This window comes from Polypterus senegalus, chromosome 8 (genome assembly GCF_016835505.1).
Source record: "Polypterus senegalus isolate Bchr_013 chromosome 8, ASM1683550v1, whole genome shotgun sequence".
NCBI lineage: Eukaryota > Metazoa > Chordata > Cladistia > Polypteriformes > Polypteridae > Polypterus > Polypterus senegalus.
In genome coordinates, this window is record NC_053161.1 from 170,611,344 (window position 1) to 170,634,590 (window position 23,247).

Below are 23,247 nucleotides of genomic sequence, written 5' to 3' on the forward strand. Positions count from 1 at the left end.
ACTGCCAGCATTCAATCAAATATCCAAGCAGAGATGTGAATATTGTGACACACACTATACGGCTATTAAAGAAACCTGCTGCACTACCCCTGTACTCCCCTGGTCACTCCTCACATATCTCTCTTTTTTTTAAATACAAATATAAACTGAAATCTGCAAAGTTGATCAAGAGAAGGTTAACCAGAGGAGCAACAGGATGGCTTTGAATGTCTTTAAAACTGACACAGCAATACCCACAAGCACACTGAGATGGTCATTTCATATATTAGTGTGAGGTCAGGCAGGAATTAGCACAAAGACAAACCTGGTTTAAAACCTAAATGTACACAGCTGGGCCAAGACAAAGAACTGGAAGCGAATACAGCAAGGCTGATCACAGCCTGGAGAAAAGAAGGAAGTGAGGACAAGGGGAAGAGCTGAGACAAAGTTGAGGAATAAGTTTGTGAAAATGGCTTTGTGGACAAGTGACCTTCAACTTACCAAATAAAAGACAAAATGTTCGCTTGTTCAGCAAGCCACGGCCTGACAGACCATTTGGACCAGTTCAGTTGCCATGGAGCAAGATAGCATTGCTTTCATGAAGCTGCTCATTTGACTTCTGCTACTTCATACCCACCTTCATCTGCTTAGGTTCAAGTGTCCATCACTACTAGGGTGGTCTGCAGCATTTTCAGGCACAAAATCCTAAAAGGCCGTAAGTCCAGAGCTCATCTCCTCTGTGAAGCCAGATGTCTCCTGTATTTTTGGACATTTTTAATCAGTCTCTGGACTAGCTCTGTTCCTGCCTGCTTCAAAATCTCTACCAACTTCCAAAATTCCCAGATCTTAATAAGCACAGACGAGTAGACTTGATGCCTGTAGTAATGAGGACCTTTCGAGCACCTCAGCCTGTCTGACTTACAAAAAATGTCGCACAAGGTGTCCTTGACTATTGAGATAATAGGTCTATGAATGATATGGTGGATTGGGACTGGAACTTTACAGATTGACATCATGACCACCCTGGACATTCATGGAGATGTGGGGGTTTAAGCTCAGCCCTTAATGCCATCAAACCAGAAAGTGACCAGCTTCATCTGTCCTACTCAGAAAGGGAATGGATGTCAGACTTTATGCAGGTCAGAAACAAATGTGAGCATATGGACAAACACACGTCTGATCCCTGACCCTCAGCACTGGTGCACCACAAGGCCTTAGGCTCTCTACATGTGTGAAATGCCAAAAAGTAATCAGGGGTTTCCATTAGCTGAACACTGAATTACACTGTGGAGTAGATAAGGAATGAACAATTGAGGAGGAAATCTTGTCTGATATGCATATTATGTAGACAAACAAGTTGACACATGGATATGCACACTGAAAACCCAAAGCCACACCACCTTGTACTTCTGACCAGAATCACACAGATGGACACTTGTCATGACACGTACACACTTAGACACTGTGCGTGCCAGACCAAAGAAATCCCTCTAAAGTCCATCCATATCCTGTAGAGGTCTGCATTTCAAGTCCCTCCCAAGGTATGATGCTCTCAGCATGTCACCCATCAATTTGATCAAATCACTTAAATTGAATGAGTAGACAAAAAGTCTGACAGGAGATGGGAATGCACAGCAGTGGTCAGCAGTCATAGGGTCACTGTTAAGTTCAATCAAACAAAATGACCTCAGACCACCTCTATGTCCAATGGACATGACTTTGGGATAGTGATCATTCATTAAAACAGCGTTTCTCAACCTTTAAGTATTTGCAACCCGAGTTTTCATAACAGTTTTAATCGCCCTACGTTTTTTAAAGGAACCCACTAATACCAATTTGTTCTTTTTTAATTAATGATATATCATAGATACATAGTTTATTATACCTACTTAACTTTTATCGACATTTATCTAACTCTATATTTCTTTTTTTAGTATCAGAATGTAGTTTAAGTTAATTTGTTTTGGTTTCAATAGATGTATTTTTCATATTTTTGATTCTTGTTTTTTTTTTTTGACATCTTCGCACCCTGCTTTTTATTACTTCGTGCCCCCCTAGGGGAGTCTGACCCACAGGTTGAGAACCACTGCATTACAAGCTCATTCTCCTGCATAGAGAAGTCACAGAGAACCTGACAGAGTGTCCTCATCATCTCGTGCGTCTGACATTAGGAGAGTCTATAGGACAAGAAGTTGAGTATCGTGACCAGTAGTAACCCGCATATGTAACAGGTGTCTTTGGATGTTGTCCTACAAATTACACAACGTGTCAGCATGTCCTGAGTCCAGAATGACAAACAGAAATTCAAATTTGTCACCTCCTCTCCATTATCATCTTTGACAAGTCTATTTGGACACTCGAGTGCAGGATGCTGTGATTCTTGTTTCTTTGATGTTCTTGTCCAATATTAACTTCCACATGTCAGTTTAAACTATACCTTACTAGTCAATATAGAATGCAAGCAGGAGAAACGGTCAGGTATATAGCACCTTACTTCAAGAGACTTGCAGTGGTTTCAGGTTCAAACTGCATTTCAGTGAAAAAGTCAAAATGTGTAAAGCTGTTGAACCTTTGTATTGTCTGTCTGTCCCCTTCATGCCCTCACTTCTCTCTTTTAATCTCCACAGCCTGTCTCATTGTGGTCTCACCTCGAGATGTTGCTCAGCTCTCTCCTCAGTTCTTTCTTCTCCACACTCACAACTGACTGAATTGAACCTGAGTAACAACAAGATGGAGGATTCAAGAGTGGATGAACTGTGTGAGGGGCTGAGGAGTGAAAACTGCAAATTACAGACACTGAAGTAAGTGAACAGCAAGAGAATGAGTGTGAGCGTGAGTGTGTGTGTGTGTAATTATTGAATTTTATTTCTTGTCACTTTATGACTCTGACTGTTCCACATCCACAATGCAAACGCTGTTTTTCAACAGGACAGACTGCAGTGTTGCAGGTGGACGGACAGATGGGTGTGAGGTGGACACAGCTGAGATTGCTCATTAATAGTTAAAATCTTAAAGACAGCATTGTAATCCTGAGCCCAAACCCCACATTGTCCACTCTCATCATCCTTTCATGTCCAGTCTTTTGTTTTACTTCCTGTCCAATAATCCCACACCGTCCATTTTTTATTTCAATCTCATTCTTGTCCTTGTCCTCTGTTGTCTCTTCTCTCCATCACACACCTCTGATCTCCTCACTAAATTGCGTTTAAAGTCACTTAACGTGAATAAGAAGGAGAGACATGGTCAGTGGCAGTAGAAGAGATGACCAGATGTAAAGAGGAGTAGATAACTGGAGCTGGACTGAGATGACAGACAGGAATAAGGAGAGTAGGAAAGCAAAGTTAAGGAAAAACAAAATAAGGAGAGAAAAGAGAAGAGAAAAAAAGAAAAAGGAGACATGAATGAGAAAACAAAGAGTAAAATGTGGATAGACAAAAAGAGGAAGAGGAGAAAAAGTGGACAACAGGAGTAAGAATAAGCAGCGAAACAATAATAGCGAGAAAGATGACAGGTGCAGAGTGGAGAGGATTAGGGATGAAAACAGTCTGGATAGTAAGTTGTGAGAGACAAGAATTGGCCTCAGTCAGACATCTTTAAAAATGACACAGTGACACCCACAAGCACACAGAAATGGTCAAATCGTGTATTAGTTTAAGCAGGCAAATAGGCAATAGCACAAAGACAATTGTGAAAGATAAAGACAAACCCGGGTTTAAGCCTGACCTCTGACAACTGGGCCAACCCAGCCCCCACAATGTGACTGTCATCTGTTTATGAAGCATTTGAAGATTCTCTTGTTCTCTGAAGTTCTTTCTAACTAATCTGTTGGGTTTTGTCATTTTAGAATTGTAACTTGCTTGCATTTTGTTCTGAGCTCACCACTTTTGATGATCAATTTTGTTATCTGGTCCTGTCACAGTTGTTCCCAAACCATCCCAAAGACTGATGTTTACTCAATTTTGTTGACCTCTTTTGTAAGTCGCATTGGATAAAAACTTCTGTTAAGCAAATATATGAAAATATAAATATCAGGACATTCACAAGTCATCAACTCCTATCCATCTGTGACTTTTCCTAATAGCTGCACTGCAAATGCCAGTTCTTTTAACACAAAAACAGCCATCTACCAACACAAACAACACCATTGAATATGGGTTCCCAGGTGTCAATCGCCATCTGTCTCCTAAGGCACAACCTTTTTTCTTTTCACATTTAAAAGTCCACTCTGGCTGCCGTGATCGAGGGAAGTGTATGTTGTCTACCAGAATCTCTCCTCCAGATGACTATACAATAATCACAGAAAAAAAATATCATGGGTGGCATGCTGTGGATGGTGACATCTGAGAATGAAGAGGCTTGCATTCCATTGACACTGCATGTGTGCAAATGAATGGTGGACTTTCTTTGTGCGAGTGGCAGGGTCAATGTGGTGTGGTGATTAGCTATGAGTATAATGACTTTTCAAAGCAAAAGGTACCTAATTTGAGTGCTGCTAGTTGTTCTTGTATTTGTGTGCATTGTGGTGTTTGTGCAGGTGATGCTGGTGAGCCTTTATCTGTTCCCACTTCACACGCAGGTCGCTCCATGCATGTGTGCTCCTCTTCCACCTTGGATTGATGCTGGCCATGTGTTTTGTGTTTCTGGGTGTGTGAGGGCATTGTGGTGCCATTTCAGGTAAGTTTAGATCTGTTTGTGAGCCCACTGAAAATATTGATAAGCTTACTTTCCACAAGCCTGTCCTACCTGATTTTCAATAAAAAATATTTAAATAAGCTCACAAACCACCACTGTGCCCAGTGGACTGGACTTTGGGATGCTGATCATCCATTTGAACCTTGTCCTCCAGTTCTGTAACAAATTAGTAGAAGGAATAAGAAAACTGAGCTGAACACTAGTGAGGCATTTAGTGGACGGATGTCAGTTGGTCAATGGCACCGGTCAGTATGTAAGATCTTAATGGATGAGGGCAGAAGTGCCACATGTCAGTCTTGTCCTCCATTCTCATTGATCCCAAAGTCAGGTCAAGTCTTTGTCCTTGAAGTTGTCACAATAAACACAAAAAGTGTCCTCATCATTTGGTTAATCCAACATCCGAAGAGTCTGTCAGGACAAACAGTCAATGTGATTTTTTTTTTTGAAGTTTTATTAATTTTATTACAATCATTCCATACAAATCAATCAATTTTCACAAAAAGTAAAATTGAGTTATAAACAAGTCAACCCCCACCCCTGAGAGAGAGAGCAAGGCAAACGGCGTAAAATTTAAGGCTTGTACATATACCTGAATTAATAAATTTGATAAGCTAATAGAGATGAATGTAGAAGACAAAGAAATACAAAAATAATTGATTTCTCTGTGCTTTAAGAACTTATTTTAAAATATTACTGATTAGATCCTGCCATGTTTTGAAAAAAGTCTGTACAGATCCTCTAACTGAGTATTTCATTTTTCCAATTTTAAATAATATAACACATCAGTTTCCCACTGACTTAAAAGAGGAGAGTTTGGGTTCTTCCAGTTTATCAGAATAAGTCTGCGTGCCAAAAGTGTAGTGAATGCAATCACAATTTGTTTGTCTTTCTCCACTTTAAACCAATCTGGAAGAACCCCAAACACAGCTGTTAATGGGTTAGGAGGGATTGTGACCAAGGCTGTCTGAAGGTAATTAAAATTTTGGTCCAGAATAATGTTAATTTGGTGCAGGCCCAGAACATGTGACCCAGTGAGGCTGGGACTTGATTGCAGCGTTCACAGGTTGGATCATGTCCTGGAAACATTTTGGAGAGTTTTAGACAAGACAGATATGCTCGATATATAATTTTGAGTTGTATAATTGTATGCTTTGCGCATATGGAGCTTGAGTGAATTCTCTGCATTGCTACTTTCCACTCCTTTTCTGATATATTAATTGAGAGATCTTTTTCCCAGTGTCATCTTGGATCTTTGAAAGGGAGGGACTGTGAAATGATTTTATATATTGTAGAGATGGTGTCTGAGTCCTTGAGATTGAGCAATATTTTACCAGCATGGATGAGGGTGCAAGATGAGGAAAATCTGGAAGGTTCTGTTTAACAAAGTTCCTGATTTGAAGATAGTGAAAGAAATGTGTAGCTGGAATGTTAAATTTGGAATGTAATTGTTCATAGGATGCAAAGACGTTGTCTATATAAAGATCTCTAAGCAAGTTAATTCCAAATTTTTCCAGATATTAAAACTGCATATGTTTTGAAGGTTGAAAGAGGTGGTTCTCTTGCAGAGGTGCCACAGATAAAAGCTTCTCCATCTTAAAATGCTGTCTACATTGGTTCCATATTCTAAGTGAGTGAAGCACAATTGGGTTATTAGTATATTGCCGATAACTTGTTTATTGGGCACAGAGCAGGAATATAAAGAAGTACTGCAGGATTTTACTTCTATTGTGGACCAAGCCTGTGTATGTTCTTCTATTTGTGTCCAGGTTTTTAAAACTTGTATATTTGCTGCCTAGTAATAAAACTGGAAGTTAGGTAGAGCCATGCCGCCTTCTGCCTTTTGTCTTTGTAGGGTCGCTCTTTGGATATGTGGATGTTTTGAGTTCCAAATAAATGAGGTTATTGTTGAATCTAATTGCTTAAAAATGATTTATTAATGCATATTGGATGTTTTGAAATAAAAAAAGGAGCTTAGGAAGAATATTCATCTTAACAGTGTTAATTCTTCCAGCTAGAGTGAGATGAAGGGTTGACCATCTATGCAAGTCTTGTTTAATTTTTTCCATGCAGACGGAAATTTTGTTGATAAAGAGCTTTATGTTTACTTGTGATGTTTACCCTAGGTATTTAAACTGTTCTGCAATGATAAAAGGTAGGGTATCTAATCTAATATTATATGCTTGAGAATTCACTGGAAAGAGTACACTTTTATTCAGATTAATTCTGAGACCAGAGATCTTTTGAAATTCTGTGAGTGCTGTTAAGACTGCAGGCACAGAATTTTCTGGGTCTGATATATACAGTACCATATCATCTGCATATAATGAAATTTTCTGTTCCAGTCCTTCTCTGATAATCCCCTTTATCTGATCAGTATTTTGACAATGTATTGCCAGTGGTTCAATGGCAATTGCAAACAGTAGCGGTGACAAGGGCATCCTTGTCTAGTACCACGTTCTAGTTTAAAGTAGTCTGAGCAAATGTTGTTGATGCAAACTGAAGCTTCTGGGTTGGTATACAGTAATTTGATCCATGCACAAATGTTCGGGCCAAACCCAAATTTCTCCAATGTAGTAAAAAGGTATTTCCATTCAATCATGTCAAATGCTTTTTCTGCATCCAATGATAATAATATTTCTGGGGTGTTTGATTTAGTTGGTGAGTATATTACATTAAACAGGCGTCGAAGATTTGAAGATAAGTGTCGGCCCTAATAAATCCAGTTTGGTCTTGTGATATTACGAGGGAGCACTTTCTCCATCCTTCTAGCTATGATTTTGAGAGTATTTTAACGTCATTATTCAGAAGTGAAATTGGTCTGTATGATGCACATTGTAATAAGTCCTTATTTTGTTTTGGAAAAACTGTGATTAGTGCTTGGCGAAAAGTTTGAAGAAGAGTTTGGTTATCTCTGGCTTCTGTAAATGTTGCTAATAGGAGGGGAGCTAGCTGAGCGGAGAATTTCTTATAAAATTCTGCAGGGTAGCCATCAGGGCCTGCTGCTTTCCCCCTTGGAGTGACTTTATAGCATCTAGTAATTCTGATAACGCCAGAGGTTTATCAAGTTCCTCCACACTAAAAGTGTCTATTTGTGGTATCTGTAATGTATCCAGAAATGCATTAGATTGTGTATTGTCTTCTTTAAACTCAGTAGTATATAAGGATTTATAGTAGTCTCTGAAAGTGTGCATTATATTTTTGTGGTCGATGATTTTATCTCCGTCAGTGTTGGTGATTACTGAAATTGCGTTGCGCACTTCTTGCTTGTGAATTTGTTGAGCTAAAAGCTTATTAGCTTTCTCTCCATGTTCATAGTAATGATGTCTGGATTTATAAATTAGTTGTTCAGTTTCTTTAGTTGTCAAGAGGTTTAGTTCTGAATGCAGAGCCTGCCTTTTCCTATGTAGAGCTTTGCTTGGTAGTTTGGCATGTTCTTCATCTATTCTAGTAATTTCGCTTTTTATCTCTGCTACTTTCTTGGTTTCTTATTTATTTCTGTGGGAAAGATATGAGATAATCTGTCCTCTTAAGAAGGCCTTAAGATTTTCCCAGAGTATTCCTGCAGAAATCTCTGAGGATGTATTTGTCTCTAGGAAGAAACTGATTTGTTTGGATATAAATTCTGTACAATTCTCGTCTGCTAATAGAAGCGGGTTGAGACACCATCTGCGAGGTGAGTGTGTGGGGCATAGTAACTTTAGCTCCAAGATCAGAGGTGCATGGTCAGAAATAACAATAGTATTGTATTTGCAAGACGTAATCATAGGCAAGAAGTAATTATCTATAAAGAAATGATCAATCCTTGAGTAGCAATGATGGACTGGTGAGTAGAAAGAATATATTCTTGAGTTTGGGTTTAAAAACCTCCAGGGGTCTGATAAGTTGTGATCAGTTATAAACTTTGTAATTATCATTGCGGTGTTAGATGTCGTTCCCCCTGTGGTAGAAGTCCTATCTAAGAGTGGACTGCATGGTATTCTAAAATCACACAAAGTTTCCACATGTTCTGAATCCTGAATGACAGGCACAAATTCCAGTTTTTCACCCTCCCCACTCTGTCTCCCTTGACAAAGCCATCTGGTCACTTGAATGCATGAAGATGTCAATCTCATTTCTGTGATGTTCGCATTCAGTGTTAATGTCCATGTGTCAATTTGAATGACAGTACAGCATGAACGTAGGAGACATAGTCAGGCATATAGCGCCTTACTTTATAAGACTTACTGTGGTTTCAGGTTCAAAGTGCATTTCAGTGAAAAATCAAAATGCTAGCAGACGTTGAACCTTTGTGGTGTGCGTCCATCTGTCTCTCTGTCTGACCCTCCCACACGTCCTCACTTCTCTCTCTTCATCTCCCCAGGCTGTCCTCATGTCATCTCCCCTCCACATGCTGTGCAGCTTTCTCCTCAACTCTTTCGTCTTCACACTCACAACTGGTTGAACTGGACCTGAGCGACAACAACATGGAGGATTCAGGAGTGGCTCAACTGTGTGAGGGACTGAGAAGTGAAAACTGTAAATTAAGGAGACTGAGGTGAGTCAACAACAAGTATGTGTGTTGTATTTTTTTCTTGTCAAATTATTGCGCTGACTATTCCACACCCTCAATACTAATGCTGTGTTTAATCAGAACAGACTGCAGTGTCCAATGTGTACAGAAAGATGGACGTGAGGCGCACACAGAGGCAGATTTTCCTTTAATAATTAAAGTCATAAAAACAGCATTGTGAGCCTGAGCCCCTCCTTCACAATGATCACTCTCATTGTCCTCTTTGTTCTGTCTGTTGTTTTATTTCTCATCCCACAATCCCATGCTGTCCATTCCTTATTTAGTCACATCCTTGTCTCTTTGCTCCATTGTCACTTTCTTCCCTCACAATCCCCTATTCTCCTCACTAAAAGTCACCAAAACAGAAAAAAAAAGAAAAACATGGTCAATGGGAGTAGAGGAGCTGACCAGAGTATCCGTGGACAAAGAGCAGGTCTGATGTGACAGATTGGAATAAGCAGAGTAAGACAGAACAGATAATGAGATGAAAGAGAAGAAGATGAGTAAATAGAAGAAAATAAGTAAAACAAGAGAACAGGGCAGACATTAAAGAAAAGGGGGACAGAGAAAAGAAGACAAAAGGTGGAAAACAGCAGTACAAATGGCCAGCCAACCATAGAGTGAAGGTCACTGTGATAAGAGGACTAGGACTGAGGGCAGTGTGGACAGTAAGGTGTGAGATACAGGGAGTGGCCATCATTACAGCCAAGTGGACTGAACAGGCCAACATGTCTATAACAGGACATCACAAGAAGACAAAACTCACAGGTCTACCCAGGACATCAACACATATCAGTCAGTGACCAACATGCTGAAACATTAGAACAATCTAGATGAGAACAGGCCATTCAGCCCAACAAAGCTCGCCAGTCCTATCCACTTATTTCTTCTTTGTGTAAAGAAAAACCTCCTAGTGTTTGTGTGAAATTTCCCCTTAACAAGTTTCCAACTGTGTCCCTGTGTTCTTGATGAACTCATTTTAAAATACAAGTCTCGATCCACTGGACTAATTCCCTTCATAATTTTAAACACTTCAATCATGTCACCTCTTAATCTTATTTTGTTTAAACTGTAAAGGTTCAGCTCTTTTAATCTTCCCTCATAATTCAACCCCTGTAGCCCTGGAATCAGCCTAGTCGCTCTTCTCTGGACCTTTTCTAGTGCTGCTATGTCCTTTTTGTAGCCTGGAGATCAAAATTGCACACAGCACTCCAGATGAGGCCTCTGGCATATTTATAAAGCCTCTGCATAACCTCCTGTGACTTGTACTCCACACATCGTGCTATATAACAACATTCTGTTAGCCTTTTTAATGGCTCCTGAACACTGTCTGGCAGTCGATAGCTTTGAGTCCACTATGACTCCTAAATCCTTCTCATAATGTGTATTCTCGATTTTCCGACCCCCCATTGTGTATTCAAACCTAACAATTTTACTTCCAATGTGTAATTCTTTACATTTACTTTACATTAAATTCCATCTGCCACAAATCTGCCCAAGCCTGTATGCTATCCAAGTCCTTCTGTGATGACATAATGGATTCCAAATTATCTGCTAATCCACCTATCTTGGTATCATCTGCAAACTTGACCAGCTTGTTACTTATATTCCTATCTAAATCATTTATAAATGATAAAAATAGCAGTGGCCCCCACACTGATTCCAAATGAACACCACTCTTAACGTCAGCCAGTTCTGATGAGGTTCCTCGCGTCATCACCCTCTGTTTCCTGTGTCTGAGCCAATTCTGCACCCATCTAAAAACATCACCCTGAACTCCCACAGACGTCATGTAACTAAGATGACCAGAGACACAGAGGATGTCTGGGAAGGTTACCTCAGTGGGCATGTCAGTAAGATACTCCACTTTGTGAAGTCACAGCCTGTTGTGATTGCGACTCACAATTGTGTCAATGGTGGAACATTTAGAATAAAAACCAGAGCATTTAGAAAGTATAGGCTCCAAGTGACTTTCAAATCAATCCAGTACATAGTGCCTTTTTAATATTTTGATACACATATGTTTCTCACTGATGTGATTAGAGGTCCAGGCCCCTGACCTGACAAAACCTTCTTTTCTCACTTTAGCCCTGCACATTTCAGTCAGGATCTCCATTAATGCCAACAGACAATCAAATGGCTGACTAGAGATGTGAATATTCTGACCACACCTACATGCCCATTAAACTCTGGTCTATCCATGATTCTCTTTTTTACTAAATACAAAGCTGGTCAAGATCAGCTGGACCACAGAGGCAGCAGACAAGCTACGTGATGGCTTTGACTTAATGGATATTAATATCTTTAAAACCGACAGAACCACGCACACAAGTACATGGACACAGTCACTTCATGTGTTAGTGTGTGTTTAGATAAACATAAAAACAAATGCTAAGTACAACAAGGACAAACCCAGGTTCAAGGTTGACTTAAGACAACTGGGCCAAGACAAAGACTTGGGCAGATCACAAGAAGACCAAGCACATCCTGGAGTGGGGACAAGAGGAATAGCTGAGAGAAGCTTGAGGGATAATCGTGTGCACAGGTACATGTCAACAAGTGATCAACAAGTAACTGACTATGAGAAGGAAATACCCAGCAGTTCATCCCAGCCTGACTTACCAGCTAAACAAGTTCAGTGGCTGATGAGAAAGACAACCAGACATCAGTGAAGCTGCTGGTCACCTCTACTATACCACAGTTGGAGTGACTCAAGGAAAAGTGACAATTTGACATCAGCTGTCTCCTGCCTCAGTGACCATCACCCCATGACATTTAATCTAATCATCATGAGAGGCTAATTATGAGGCACATTAGCTCTGTTCTCATAGCCTCACATCAGTTTATTGCTCCACTAATGTCATGTCCTACACCCTTTACTTGGCCCTGTACAGACTAAATAAAAAGGACCATCATGTCAGAATGTTGTTCAGTGAATTAAGTTAAGTTTTTGTTAATGAGGCACATAACCACTGGTCTCACAGCCTCAGTCCCATTCAATCTCCACTGATCTCATGTCCTACACTCACCACCTGGACATGTCCCACCTCAATTAAACAACACTTATAGTGACATGCAAAAGTCCGGGCACCCCTAGGCAAAATTTCCATTACTGCTGTTACTGTGAATAGCTGTGAGTAAGTAGAATTGCAGTATTGTAAGCAAGATTAGTGTTTTTTACAAATGTGCAATGAAAAAAATGAAAGGAGCACAATGAAAAAGTTTGGGCACGTCAGCAGCCTCATGTATAAACAGTGCATACACACAAAAATGTTCCGTGCTCCCATTTCCACACTCGGATTGCGATGTATAAAACCTAAACTTGCCATAAAGACATGCATATTTCCCCAGTACCTCATACCCTGGCATACGCAAGTTCTCTGCTTGGTTTTGCAAACTGACAGCACCCAGCATCAAAGCAGTGCTACTGTTCCGTGTGGTTTCCCTTTCTTTTTTAGATCCACATCCCTGATGCAGCTTTATGTTTCCGATGGGAGGTGTTAGCTCTGTGGAAATATGTTCTTTTATATTGCGGCGTTTTAATAAACCTGTATTTAAATAATTATAAATAATAATGGCGATATCCCTCTTTTAAGCGATAGGCGGCGACAAAAACGCAGAAAAGACAGAATACTTAGCTTTGGTTTAATAACGGCTTACGTTGCAATACAGACGGGAGAAACAGCAGACAGATTTCATTTCTCCAGGGATTTGGGGACCCCTTATGTAGAAACTGCGTTATCGTCACAACGGAGGAGGATCTTGGACCAATGTCTTCCGTCCACACGGTTTCTCAAACTTGGCAAGGCTCCAAGCTTCTTTTATATTGTTTCTACATGCCCAGGTTACACAGAAAAAGGAATGAAAAATACATTTAAAAAGATCTAAAACAGATACAGTGACACTACTCTTAATATTATAACAGACTTATTATAACACTTTATCATATACACTGAAATTAACCGCATAGTGTTTATTATTTTAAGGCATCTGATTGTAATTAACCTGTAACAATACAGTGATCCCTGCTATATCGCGGTTCAGCTATCGCGCCACCACTACATCGCAGATTTATTAATGCTATTATTATTACTAGGGGTTCTCCGTCCCCTGCTCGCTTCGCTAGCCCACCCCCGGGTTTGGTTTACTGGATATACAATTTAAAGAGATTGTTATTTTCATGGGAATTGTTACATATGCATTATTTTCATTTTTTACTTTAAAACTTTTGTAAAAACAATATTTGTCCTTTATTTCCTGCTCCTGGCGTGGTTAAATCTCTTTCTTGCGGCACTTATAACGCTGCTCATGTTGTGAAGGGGGGTCTGAATGCACGCTAAAGAGATGTGATCAGTTCAGCTGGTGTCTTGCTGCTGCTGCTGCTGGCTAGCTGTGTGTTGTGCTTGTCGCGCTTTGCGTCAATCACTTAAAAGCCTGCACAACAGCTGTCCTTTTGAGAGGAGAGCTGAACGCACGCTAAGCAGAAGTGGACTTTGCTCATACCGCATCCCACCCCCCCCATCCCCCCCTCAACCAGAGGCGCACTACGTTCCTGCCACTTCGTGTTGTGAAGGGGGGGAGCTGAATGCATGCTTAGGAGAATTGGACTTTGTGCTGGCTTTATGCTGCTTCTGCCAAGATGTTTGTTCTGCTTGTCGCTCTGTGTGTCAATCATTTAAAAGCCTGTACAGCAGCTGTCCTTCTGTCTCACTGCCTTGTCTTGCATGACGTTAAAATGTTTTGTAATAGAGAGATGTTACTCATATTTTTAGCCCGACATCCACATATCATATGTGTTTACAAAGTGTGTTTTAATAAGTTTACATGTGTTTAAAGCGTGTGGGATGGGTATTTTAAGGCTTAAACTATAAAAAATAAAATGTTTATTTATATGGTCTTTCTATATTGCGGATTTTCACCTATAGCTGATGGGTCTGGAACATAACTTCCGCGATAGGCGGGGGATCACTGTATAATGATCCACGGAATGGCCAAACTACTCCAAATACCACAGCTGCTTTAGCGTTGTTACTCTCACTGCACCTTCTTCTTCTTCTTCTTCTTCTTCTTCTTCTTCTTCTTCTATCAGCTGCTCCTGTAAAGGGTTGCCACAGCAGATCATTTTTTTCCATATTACTCTCACTGCACCACTCGGAGTATTTATATCACTGTATCTGAATGGGGAATCACAGCTCTACAGCAGCTGATTGGAAAGAGAATTACCAGTATAGAGCATCAAGCACACGCCGCCTCAGCTATGCTGTCCATTGAACTGCTGTCATACAGCAAACACTTCAAAACCTTTCCTGTATGGACCTCGCGGTCCATAAACAGTTTCATCCCAAGAACTATAAACGCACTCAAGCAGTCCATCAAGTGTTCCTGGTAAAACAGTTTGTACTAATAAGTACAACTACCTCACTGTAAACTTGCGATACAGTTATAATATTGCACAACCTGAGCCACTTTATAAAAATAGATAGATAGATAGATAGATAGATAGATAGATAGATAGATAGATAGATAGATAGATAGATAGATAGATACTTTATTAATCCCAAGGGGAAATTCACATACTCCAGCAGCATACTGATAAAGAAAATATTAAATTAAAGGACAAAAGATGCTGACGGAAACGTGAGAAGTGATTTAAGATGGGACGGATCTACGAGTTTTTTCGTAGGCTCTGGTAATGCTAGTGTTAAAGAGTGATAACAATGCAGGTATACAGACAGATAATATCTTTGTATAATGTTAACATTTACCCCTCCGAGTGGAATTGAAGAGTCGCAATGTAAAGCACGTATTTACATATGATGACAATATCATTTTTAAAATGAAATGCAGCAAGATATGTTTATTATATTATACAGATAAAACTTTAACTACATTTAAATAATCTATATTTTTATTAAACATGTGAGGACACGGTGTCTTATGCGCTAGTGACGATCTGGAGCTCCATTCAGGGATTGTTCTTGCCTCGCGCAGTATTCTTGCTGGGGCTGGTGCGACACTGGAAGGATAAATGGATAGAATAATTAAATATGTACAAGAAAGATATTAAAGTTTTGAAGAATCGGTGTTCTCAGCTTACAGATGGCTTAACGTCTATTACAGATCTGATTGTGTGGCGATTGGGTATTTGGAGAAAGAAAAGGAAGGACAGGAATTGGCGGTTAGTATGTTTGAAAGAGACAGTTCTGCTGCAATAAATTAATTCATCGAAGGTCATGCACGGCACAGCAAGCATCTTGTGGGAGGTAGGAACAATCGCTGCGCCACCGTGTTCGCATGTTTTATAACATGATTTAATTCCTATCATCATGAAAATGATATCAAGTATACATCTCAGTATTTTAATTATTCAGAGACCTGTAATATTATGAATGTAATGGATTCTGTGTCCTGTCAGAGGAAGAGAAAGCTCGTTAAAGAAGCACATAATGATTCACACACATATAGCACATAGAAGAACAAATACAAAACAAAGCATTTAACTTGCTACTTTAGTTACAATGGAATTTGAGAAACTAGTAAATTAAATGATTTTAAAATTAAATTTATGATGTTCTCCTTTAATGACAAAATAAACTATGTGATTAAAGTGGAAATTTTGAGATTAAGTCACTTTTTTCCCACTGTGTCCTTATTTTTTTCTTTTCTCTGTACACTAATAAGCTTTCATATGACACTCCGATGGTGGGTACAACTCGCCTTTGATATCTGACAACTTCTTTTTTATTTCAGGCACTGTGCAACTTGAGCTTTCGGGTTTCTCCGACACTGTCACTCGATCAACTTCCTTTTGTTGTTTATACCACTGTTTAAACCAACAAATAGAAGTTTTTCCTTGCCTCCACTTGGTATTCGCTGAAATTCTTCTGTTTCCCCATGTGCTTTTGCCATTGCCTTTTTACAGAACTCTGAGCTTACAGGCTATTTATATTGACTTGCATATTCAAAGAGACATAATTCTGGGAGGAGACGGGGCAGCAGGTGCGTGCACGTGCCTTATTTTTCACACTGACCTGAATTTATGGAGAGAAAGGACGTGGAAGTTGGCGAACGCACAGATTTATGCGTCTGGATTTTTTTGTGCATATTTCCGCTTTTGTCCAAATGCCATGTTTTAGTGTGAGTTCTACGCACAGCATTATGCATGAGGCACCAGGAGATTTGAGGTCTCAGATAACTTTTACAAAGGTCTCAGACCTTCATTACAAATGTTTCATGTTTAATGTTATACATTTTGTAAATTAAGTCATCTTTTACTCGCTTAGCAATTTATAGTAAGTGAAGTTTTGACCATTGGTGCTCAGGGGCCTCATGTATAACGCCGTGCGTAGAATTCGCACTATAACATGACGTAAGCACAAAAGCCGAAATGTGCATACGCACAGAAAAATCCAGATCCAGGAATCTGTACATACTCCAATTTCCGCGTTCTTCCGCCACATAAATCCCGGTCATCGTGAAAAGTAATGCTCGTGCCTTCTATCCCGCCCCAACTCCTCCCAGAATTATGCCTCTTTAAATATGCAAATCATTATAAATTGCCATTAAGCTCAGCCTTCTGTGAAAAGACAATGGGAAAAGCACAGGGGAAAATATAAGGAATTTCAGTGAATACCAAGTAGAGGCAAAAGAAAAACATACTATTTGTTTATTTAAACCGTGGTATAATCAACAAAAGGAAATTGATTGAGTGACATAGTGTGTTGGAGAAACTTGAAAGCTCACAAAGTCGCACAGTGCCGGAAATAAAAAAGAAGTTGTCAGATATCAAAGTCGCCATGAAAAGGCAAGTCGTAGCCCACTGTCTGAGTGTCATATGAAAGCTTATTAGGGTACAGAGAAAAAAGAAGGCACACAGTGGGAAAAAGCACGAAGTGTCAACTTCAATCTCGAAATTTCCACTTTCATCATGTAGTTTATTTTGTCATTAAAGTAGAACATCAAAAACTTCATCTTAAAATCTCTAATTAACCAGTTTCTCAAATCACATCGTAATTAAAGTAGCACGTTAAATGCTTTGTTTTGTATGTGATCTTCTATATGCTCTATGTGTGTGAATCACTACTTAAACCGGCTCTCTTCCTCCGACTGGACACAGAATCCATTACATTTGTGATATTACAGCTCTCTGAATAACTAAAATACTGAGATGTATAAGTGATATAATTTTCATGATGACAGGAGTTAAAGCATATTATTAAACATGGGTTTCACGGCGCAGTGATTGTGCGCAACCTTCAATGAAATTATTTATTGCAGCAGTACTCAGGGGCGGCTCTAGGCTTGTGGTGTCCCAGGGCAGAGACAGAATCGGTGGCCCCTTCGCCCGCCAATGTCAATATGGTATCTTATGCACGGTGGATGGCCACATCCATTGTGGACACTGCATAGCCGCCTTGTGCTCATGACACAAGCGTTTAACTTTTGTCGGAATTTGCCTCTGCGTTTTTAGCTGTGTCGTTATTTTCTCTTTCTGTTTTATATTCAATATATATTGGCGTGGCCACCCCTTCAGTCCTTTCTTTTCTTTCTCCAATTAACCAATCGCCACACAATCAGCTCTGTTTTAGAAGTTAAGCTATCTGTATGCTTAGAGTGCTGATTCTTCAAAACGTTTAAGGAACATTGAAATATCTTCATAGTATATGTTTAATTATTCTGTCCTTTACGCCAGTCCCAGTGAAGAATATAGATGAAGTTAAAGTTTTATCTGTATAATATAATAAACATATTTTGCTGCATTTCATCTTAAAAATGATATTGTCAATCATATGTAAATAAACGCTTTATAAAGTTGCTCAGGTTGTGTAATATTATAACTGTAGTGGGGTTTACAGTGGGGTAATTGTACTCATAAGTACAAACAGTTCTTCAAGGAGCAATTGATTAAGTGAGTTTAAAGTTCTTAACCGCGAGGTCCGTACAGGAAAGACTTTCAAACATTTTGCTATGGCTGAGACAGCGTGTGCTTGATACTGTATACCAATAATTCTCTTTCCGATCAGCTGCTGCTGTGATTTCCCACTCAGATACAGTGATATAAATGCTAGATTCTGTAAACTCACTTCACAGTGGTAAAGCAGCAGGCCCTGATGGCTACCCTCCTGAATTTTAAAAGAAATTGCCAACTCAGCTAGCTCCCCTTCTATTAACAACATTTACTGAAGCTAGAGAAAATAAAATTCTACCTCAAACTTTTCACCAAGCATTATTTGCTATCTTTCCTAAATAAAATAAAGACTTTTTAAAATGTGCTTCATGCAGATCAATCTAATTTCTGAATAATTATGTTAAGTCACTCTCTCGTCCAAGCTAGAAAGTGCTGCCTTGGGTAATATAACAAGACCAAACTGGATTTTGGACACTTAGCTTCCAATCTTTGACCCCTGTTTAATGTAATATATTCACCGACAAAGTCAAACACCCCAGAGATATTAATATCATTGAATGCAGAAAAATCATTTCACGTGGTTAAATGGAACTACCTTTTTACAACATTGGAGAAATTTCAGTTTGGCCCGAACATTTGTACATGGATCAAATTACTGTATACCAATCCAGAAGCTTCAGTTCGTATTAACAACTTTAATTCAGACTACTTTAAACTAGAATGTGGTACCAGAAAAGTATGCCCCTTGTCACCACTGCTTTTTGCAATCGCCATTGAGCCACTGGCAATTCACTATCAAAATGTTATTGAGATAAAGGTGATTATCAGAGAAGGACATGAACAGAAAGTTTCTCTATATGCAGATGATATGGTACTGTATGTATCAGACCCACATAATACTCTGCCTACTTTCCTAAATGTACTAGCAGAATTTCTAGATATCTGGACTCAAAATTAATTTGAACAAAAGTGTGCTTTTTCCATTGCATTGGATGTCTTCCCTTTTATAATTGCTGATCAGTTTAAATACCTAGGGGTCAACATCACAAGTGAGTATAAAGCTTTTTTTTTCAACAAACCTTTGCTGTCTGCATGGACAAAATGAAAAAAGAAGTGCATTGATGGTCTACCCTCTATCTTACTTTAGCAGGGAGAATTAACATTGTCAAGATGAATATCCTCTCTAAGCTTCTGTTCATATGTCAAAACACCCCCATATAAATTAACACTTTTTTTTAAGAAATTAGATTCAATCATAACTTAATTTATTTGGAATTTGAAAAACACACGTATTCAAAAGGTGTGGCTACAATGACCTAAATCGGAAGGCGACATGGCTCTACCTAATTTTCAGTTTTATTACTGGGCAGCAAACATAAAAGCTATAGAAACCTGAAAATTTACACACTAGCTTGGTCTGCAATAGAAATAAAATCCTGCAGTGCTTTATATTAATTGCTTTGTACACCAGTAAATACAAGTTATTGTCAATATACTAACAACCCAATTGTCAGAGAGAATTTTAAAAGATTTCTGGTCTCAGAATCAATTTGAATAAAAGTATACTCTTCCTAGTGAATTCTCAAGCATACAATATTAGATTGGACACCTTCCCTTTTATCATTGCTGATTAGTTTAAATATCTAGGTGTAAACATCACAAGTAAATATAAAGCTCTTTATCAACAAAATGTTGCTGTCTTTATGGGAAAAATTAAGCAAGGCTTGCATAGATGGTCAACCCTTCATCTCACTTTAGCTGGAAGAATTAAAACTGTCAAGATAAATATCCTTCCTAAGCTTCTCTTTTTATTTCAAAACATTCCAATATACTTCAAGATACTTAAAGATCATTTTTTAAGAAGTTAGATTCAACCATAACCTCATTTATTTGGAATTGAAAACATCCACTTATCTAAGGGGTTACCCTACAAAGACCTAAGGTGGAAGGTGGCATGGCTATACCTAACTTTCAATTTTAGTACTAGGCAGCAAACATACAAGCTATAAAAACCTGGACATTGACACAAATAGATGAACATACACAGGCTTGGTCCGCAATAGAAATAAAATCTTGCAGTACTTCTTTATATTCCTTGTTTTGCACCCCAATAAATACAAGATATCACCAATATACTAAGAACCCAATTGTGCTTCATTCAATCAGAATATGGAACCAATATAGGAAGTATTTTAAGATAGAGAAGCTTTTATCTGTGGAACCTCTGCATGAGAACCACCTTTCTCCACCCTCTGAAACATATGAAGTTTTTAATGCCGGGAAAACATTCGGGATTAAATAACTTAGAGATTTGAACATAGACAACATCTTCGCATCCTAAGAACAATTACACTCCAAATTTAACTTTCCAGCAACACATTTCTTTCACTGCCTTCAAATTCAAAACTTTGTTAACACTAGAATTACCAAAGCCTATGAAAAAACGTGTAAATCCGACCCACCTTAAATCCCTTCGCACCTCTCCTTTAGGGTCTTTTGTCTTGTAAATGTGCCGATCACGACTAGCAGCAAGCAGCCTGCTATTCAATCCATGCCAACGCCGCATAACAGGCATACAGTTCTCCCAGTTTCAGCATTCATTATCTGGAAGTGAAGTGCTGGAGTTTTAGAATGGAAATAACAGATTGTTATTTGGAACACATGCATTTCATGTGTGTTCCGTTTCTACAATAATCTTTGTAAACACATTGTTAAAACAGAAACTTTTTCATATTTTTCTAATAAATGACAAAATGTAGACATAAACTATATAATGTGTAAAGCCTGAACTGCAAAGATCTAAATAAACACTTTCACAAAAGGTTCAAGGATGATACAACAGTTTCCATGGCGCAGCTGTAAGAATAAATGACTTATAATCAAGAGTCCCCCGGTTCGATTCTAACTGCTTTGTATATTTACCGTTTTTGAGTAGTGAGCTGCTCTTATTCTTAATATTATACAATAAACTTTTTTTTTTTCACTTTTATATTCTCAGTCACGATAACAATACATACTAGCCAAACCCCACCCCCACCACCTCATGGATATTATGCTGTTAGTTTTTATTTAAAAATGTGAATAACTGTAGATGTGAGTTGTGTTTTGAGACAATCAAACTGGAAATTCTCTGATCTGAATGGATAAAAGCTGACACACAAATACTGGTGAATCTGCCTTATTAGTATCTTACCGTCACTTTAATTTTTTTTATTCAGTATTATTGAGTGTTCCTACTCACGCTGAATTAGTATACGCCTTATGGTCCATGATGTCAACGCCACACTAACAAAAAACAGAAACATAGGTATATGTGATATTTGGAATTATGTGTTTTATGACCTGTATAGTACATTTTGGAAAACATTGTGGCACAGATATTACATTATTCATATTATTCATATTCATTTGCATACCATCGTGTGGTTGAAATCAGTGACCGTGTGGTTTTTTCTTTGGTTTTTTTTGTTTTATGTTTTCCGATCTTGCCCAGTCTCCACATTTTGGTGCATGGTGGTGTTTCTTTTGTACTCCAGGACATGCAGTGGAAAGAATGTTCTTCTGCAAGGTGAGCCATGAATGCTCTTCTTTTCTCAGTGAACCCCGTACGTGCTTTGCACAGTACATGTATGTTGATTACCGCCAGGTCAAGCTTGTTATAGCACAAGCAACCGGCCACCCATGTGTTCCTGCTCGCACTGAATAAGCTCACGCCTTCTGGAGCAGGATGTCAACACAGCACCTGAAGAAAAAAAAGAAAGAGACAAATATATGTGACATTTTAAAGAAATCATTGTATGACCTGAATAGTACCAATCAGAAAACACCATCGCACTAATGCAATATTATTTGAAAACGAACAGATTGGGTGTAAATTTACATTACTTGTAAAAGTTATCGTTTTTCACTTTTATTCTCTCAGTCATGTTCACGCTCTTCCTCCCCTCCTGATCTGACCCTAACTAACAGCACCAGCATAAATTCACACCCGATCTGACGGTGTGGCCTGATCATGCATGGCTGTGAATGGAAGTTGGTCACTGGTGTTTATTGATAATAGAAGAACTGCTGACAGAAGTAGCAGGATGATTTCTGAAGTGTACAGAGCTCTATATTGTCTGCTATAAAAGTGATATCACAACACTTCACAGTACAGATGGACAATGGGCCAAACCATATTTTGATAGCAAACCGAGTGCTTTTCAAGGTATACAAATGGAATATTCTTCAATGGCCAAACCAATCAACTGACCTAAGCCCAACTGGACATGCATTTCACTTGCTGAAGGCAAAACTGATGACAGAAAGTCCAACAAACAAGCAGCACCTGAAGACAACTGCAGTAAAGGCCTGGCAAAGCATCAGTAGGGTGGACACCCAACACTTGGAGATGGTCAGGGGTTCAGACTTCAGGCAGTCTATGACTAGAAAGGATTTTCAACCAAATATTAAAAATGATCGTTATATTTATTATGTTAGTTTGTCCAAATACTTTTGAGCCTCTGGAAATAGGGGGACCATGTATAAAAGTGTCTGTCATTCCTAAACAGCTCCTACAATATTTTTGGTAAACGCCTTAAATTAAACCTGAAAGTCTACACTTAATCACATCTTGATTGCTTTATTTCCAAATCCATTGTGATGGTGTACAGAGCCAAATTTATTAATTCAATTCTGCAAGGTCTCATAGTCCAAAGACATGCAAGTTGGGTGGACTGACGATGCTTAATGTGTGTATGGGTTTAGGGGTCTTGTTCACCTGGTGCCTGTCCGGCTGTTGTTCCTGCCTTGTGCCTGGTGCTTGCTGGGAGAGGCTCCAGCTGCCTTGAGATCCTAATCAGGATAAGTGGTGGTAGAAAACCGATGGATGGAGGGTGAATGTTGTGGAACCTGAGTCTCCAGTTAGTGATTGAGTGGAGGAAACATCAGAAACTTCAGTAAATTGAATGAACAAATTACTGACACACAGCATTATGGGAAACAATAGGAGTGGGAGAAGAAAAAGAAGATGGGAATGGTGGAGTCAGGAAAAGAGAAGAACAAAGGATAAGAATTGAAAGCTGAAAATAAATACGAGGAGAGCAGTGACAGAGCTTCACCACTAGAGGGCAAATCAGAG

At 39.0% G+C, this 23,247-nt stretch overlaps 1 protein-coding gene across 3 annotated transcripts in view; it reads left to right on the forward strand.

Moving 5' to 3' along the window:
* The window catches only part of LOC120533386 (NACHT, LRR and PYD domains-containing protein 3-like), a 50,759-nt gene that overhangs the window by 21,872 nt on the left and 5,640 nt on the right, over positions 1-23,247 (forward strand). For 2 of the 3 annotated variants that reach the window (XM_039760228.1, XM_039760229.1), the window contains 2 exons: positions 2,607-2,780; positions 9,032-9,205. In XM_039760228.1, the coding sequence (XP_039616162.1) occupies positions 2,607-2,780; positions 9,032-9,205 (348 nt within the window). The remainder of the gene's footprint in view (positions 1-2,606; positions 2,781-9,031; positions 9,206-23,247) is intronic. The other variant, XM_039760230.1, reaches the window with a different exon arrangement.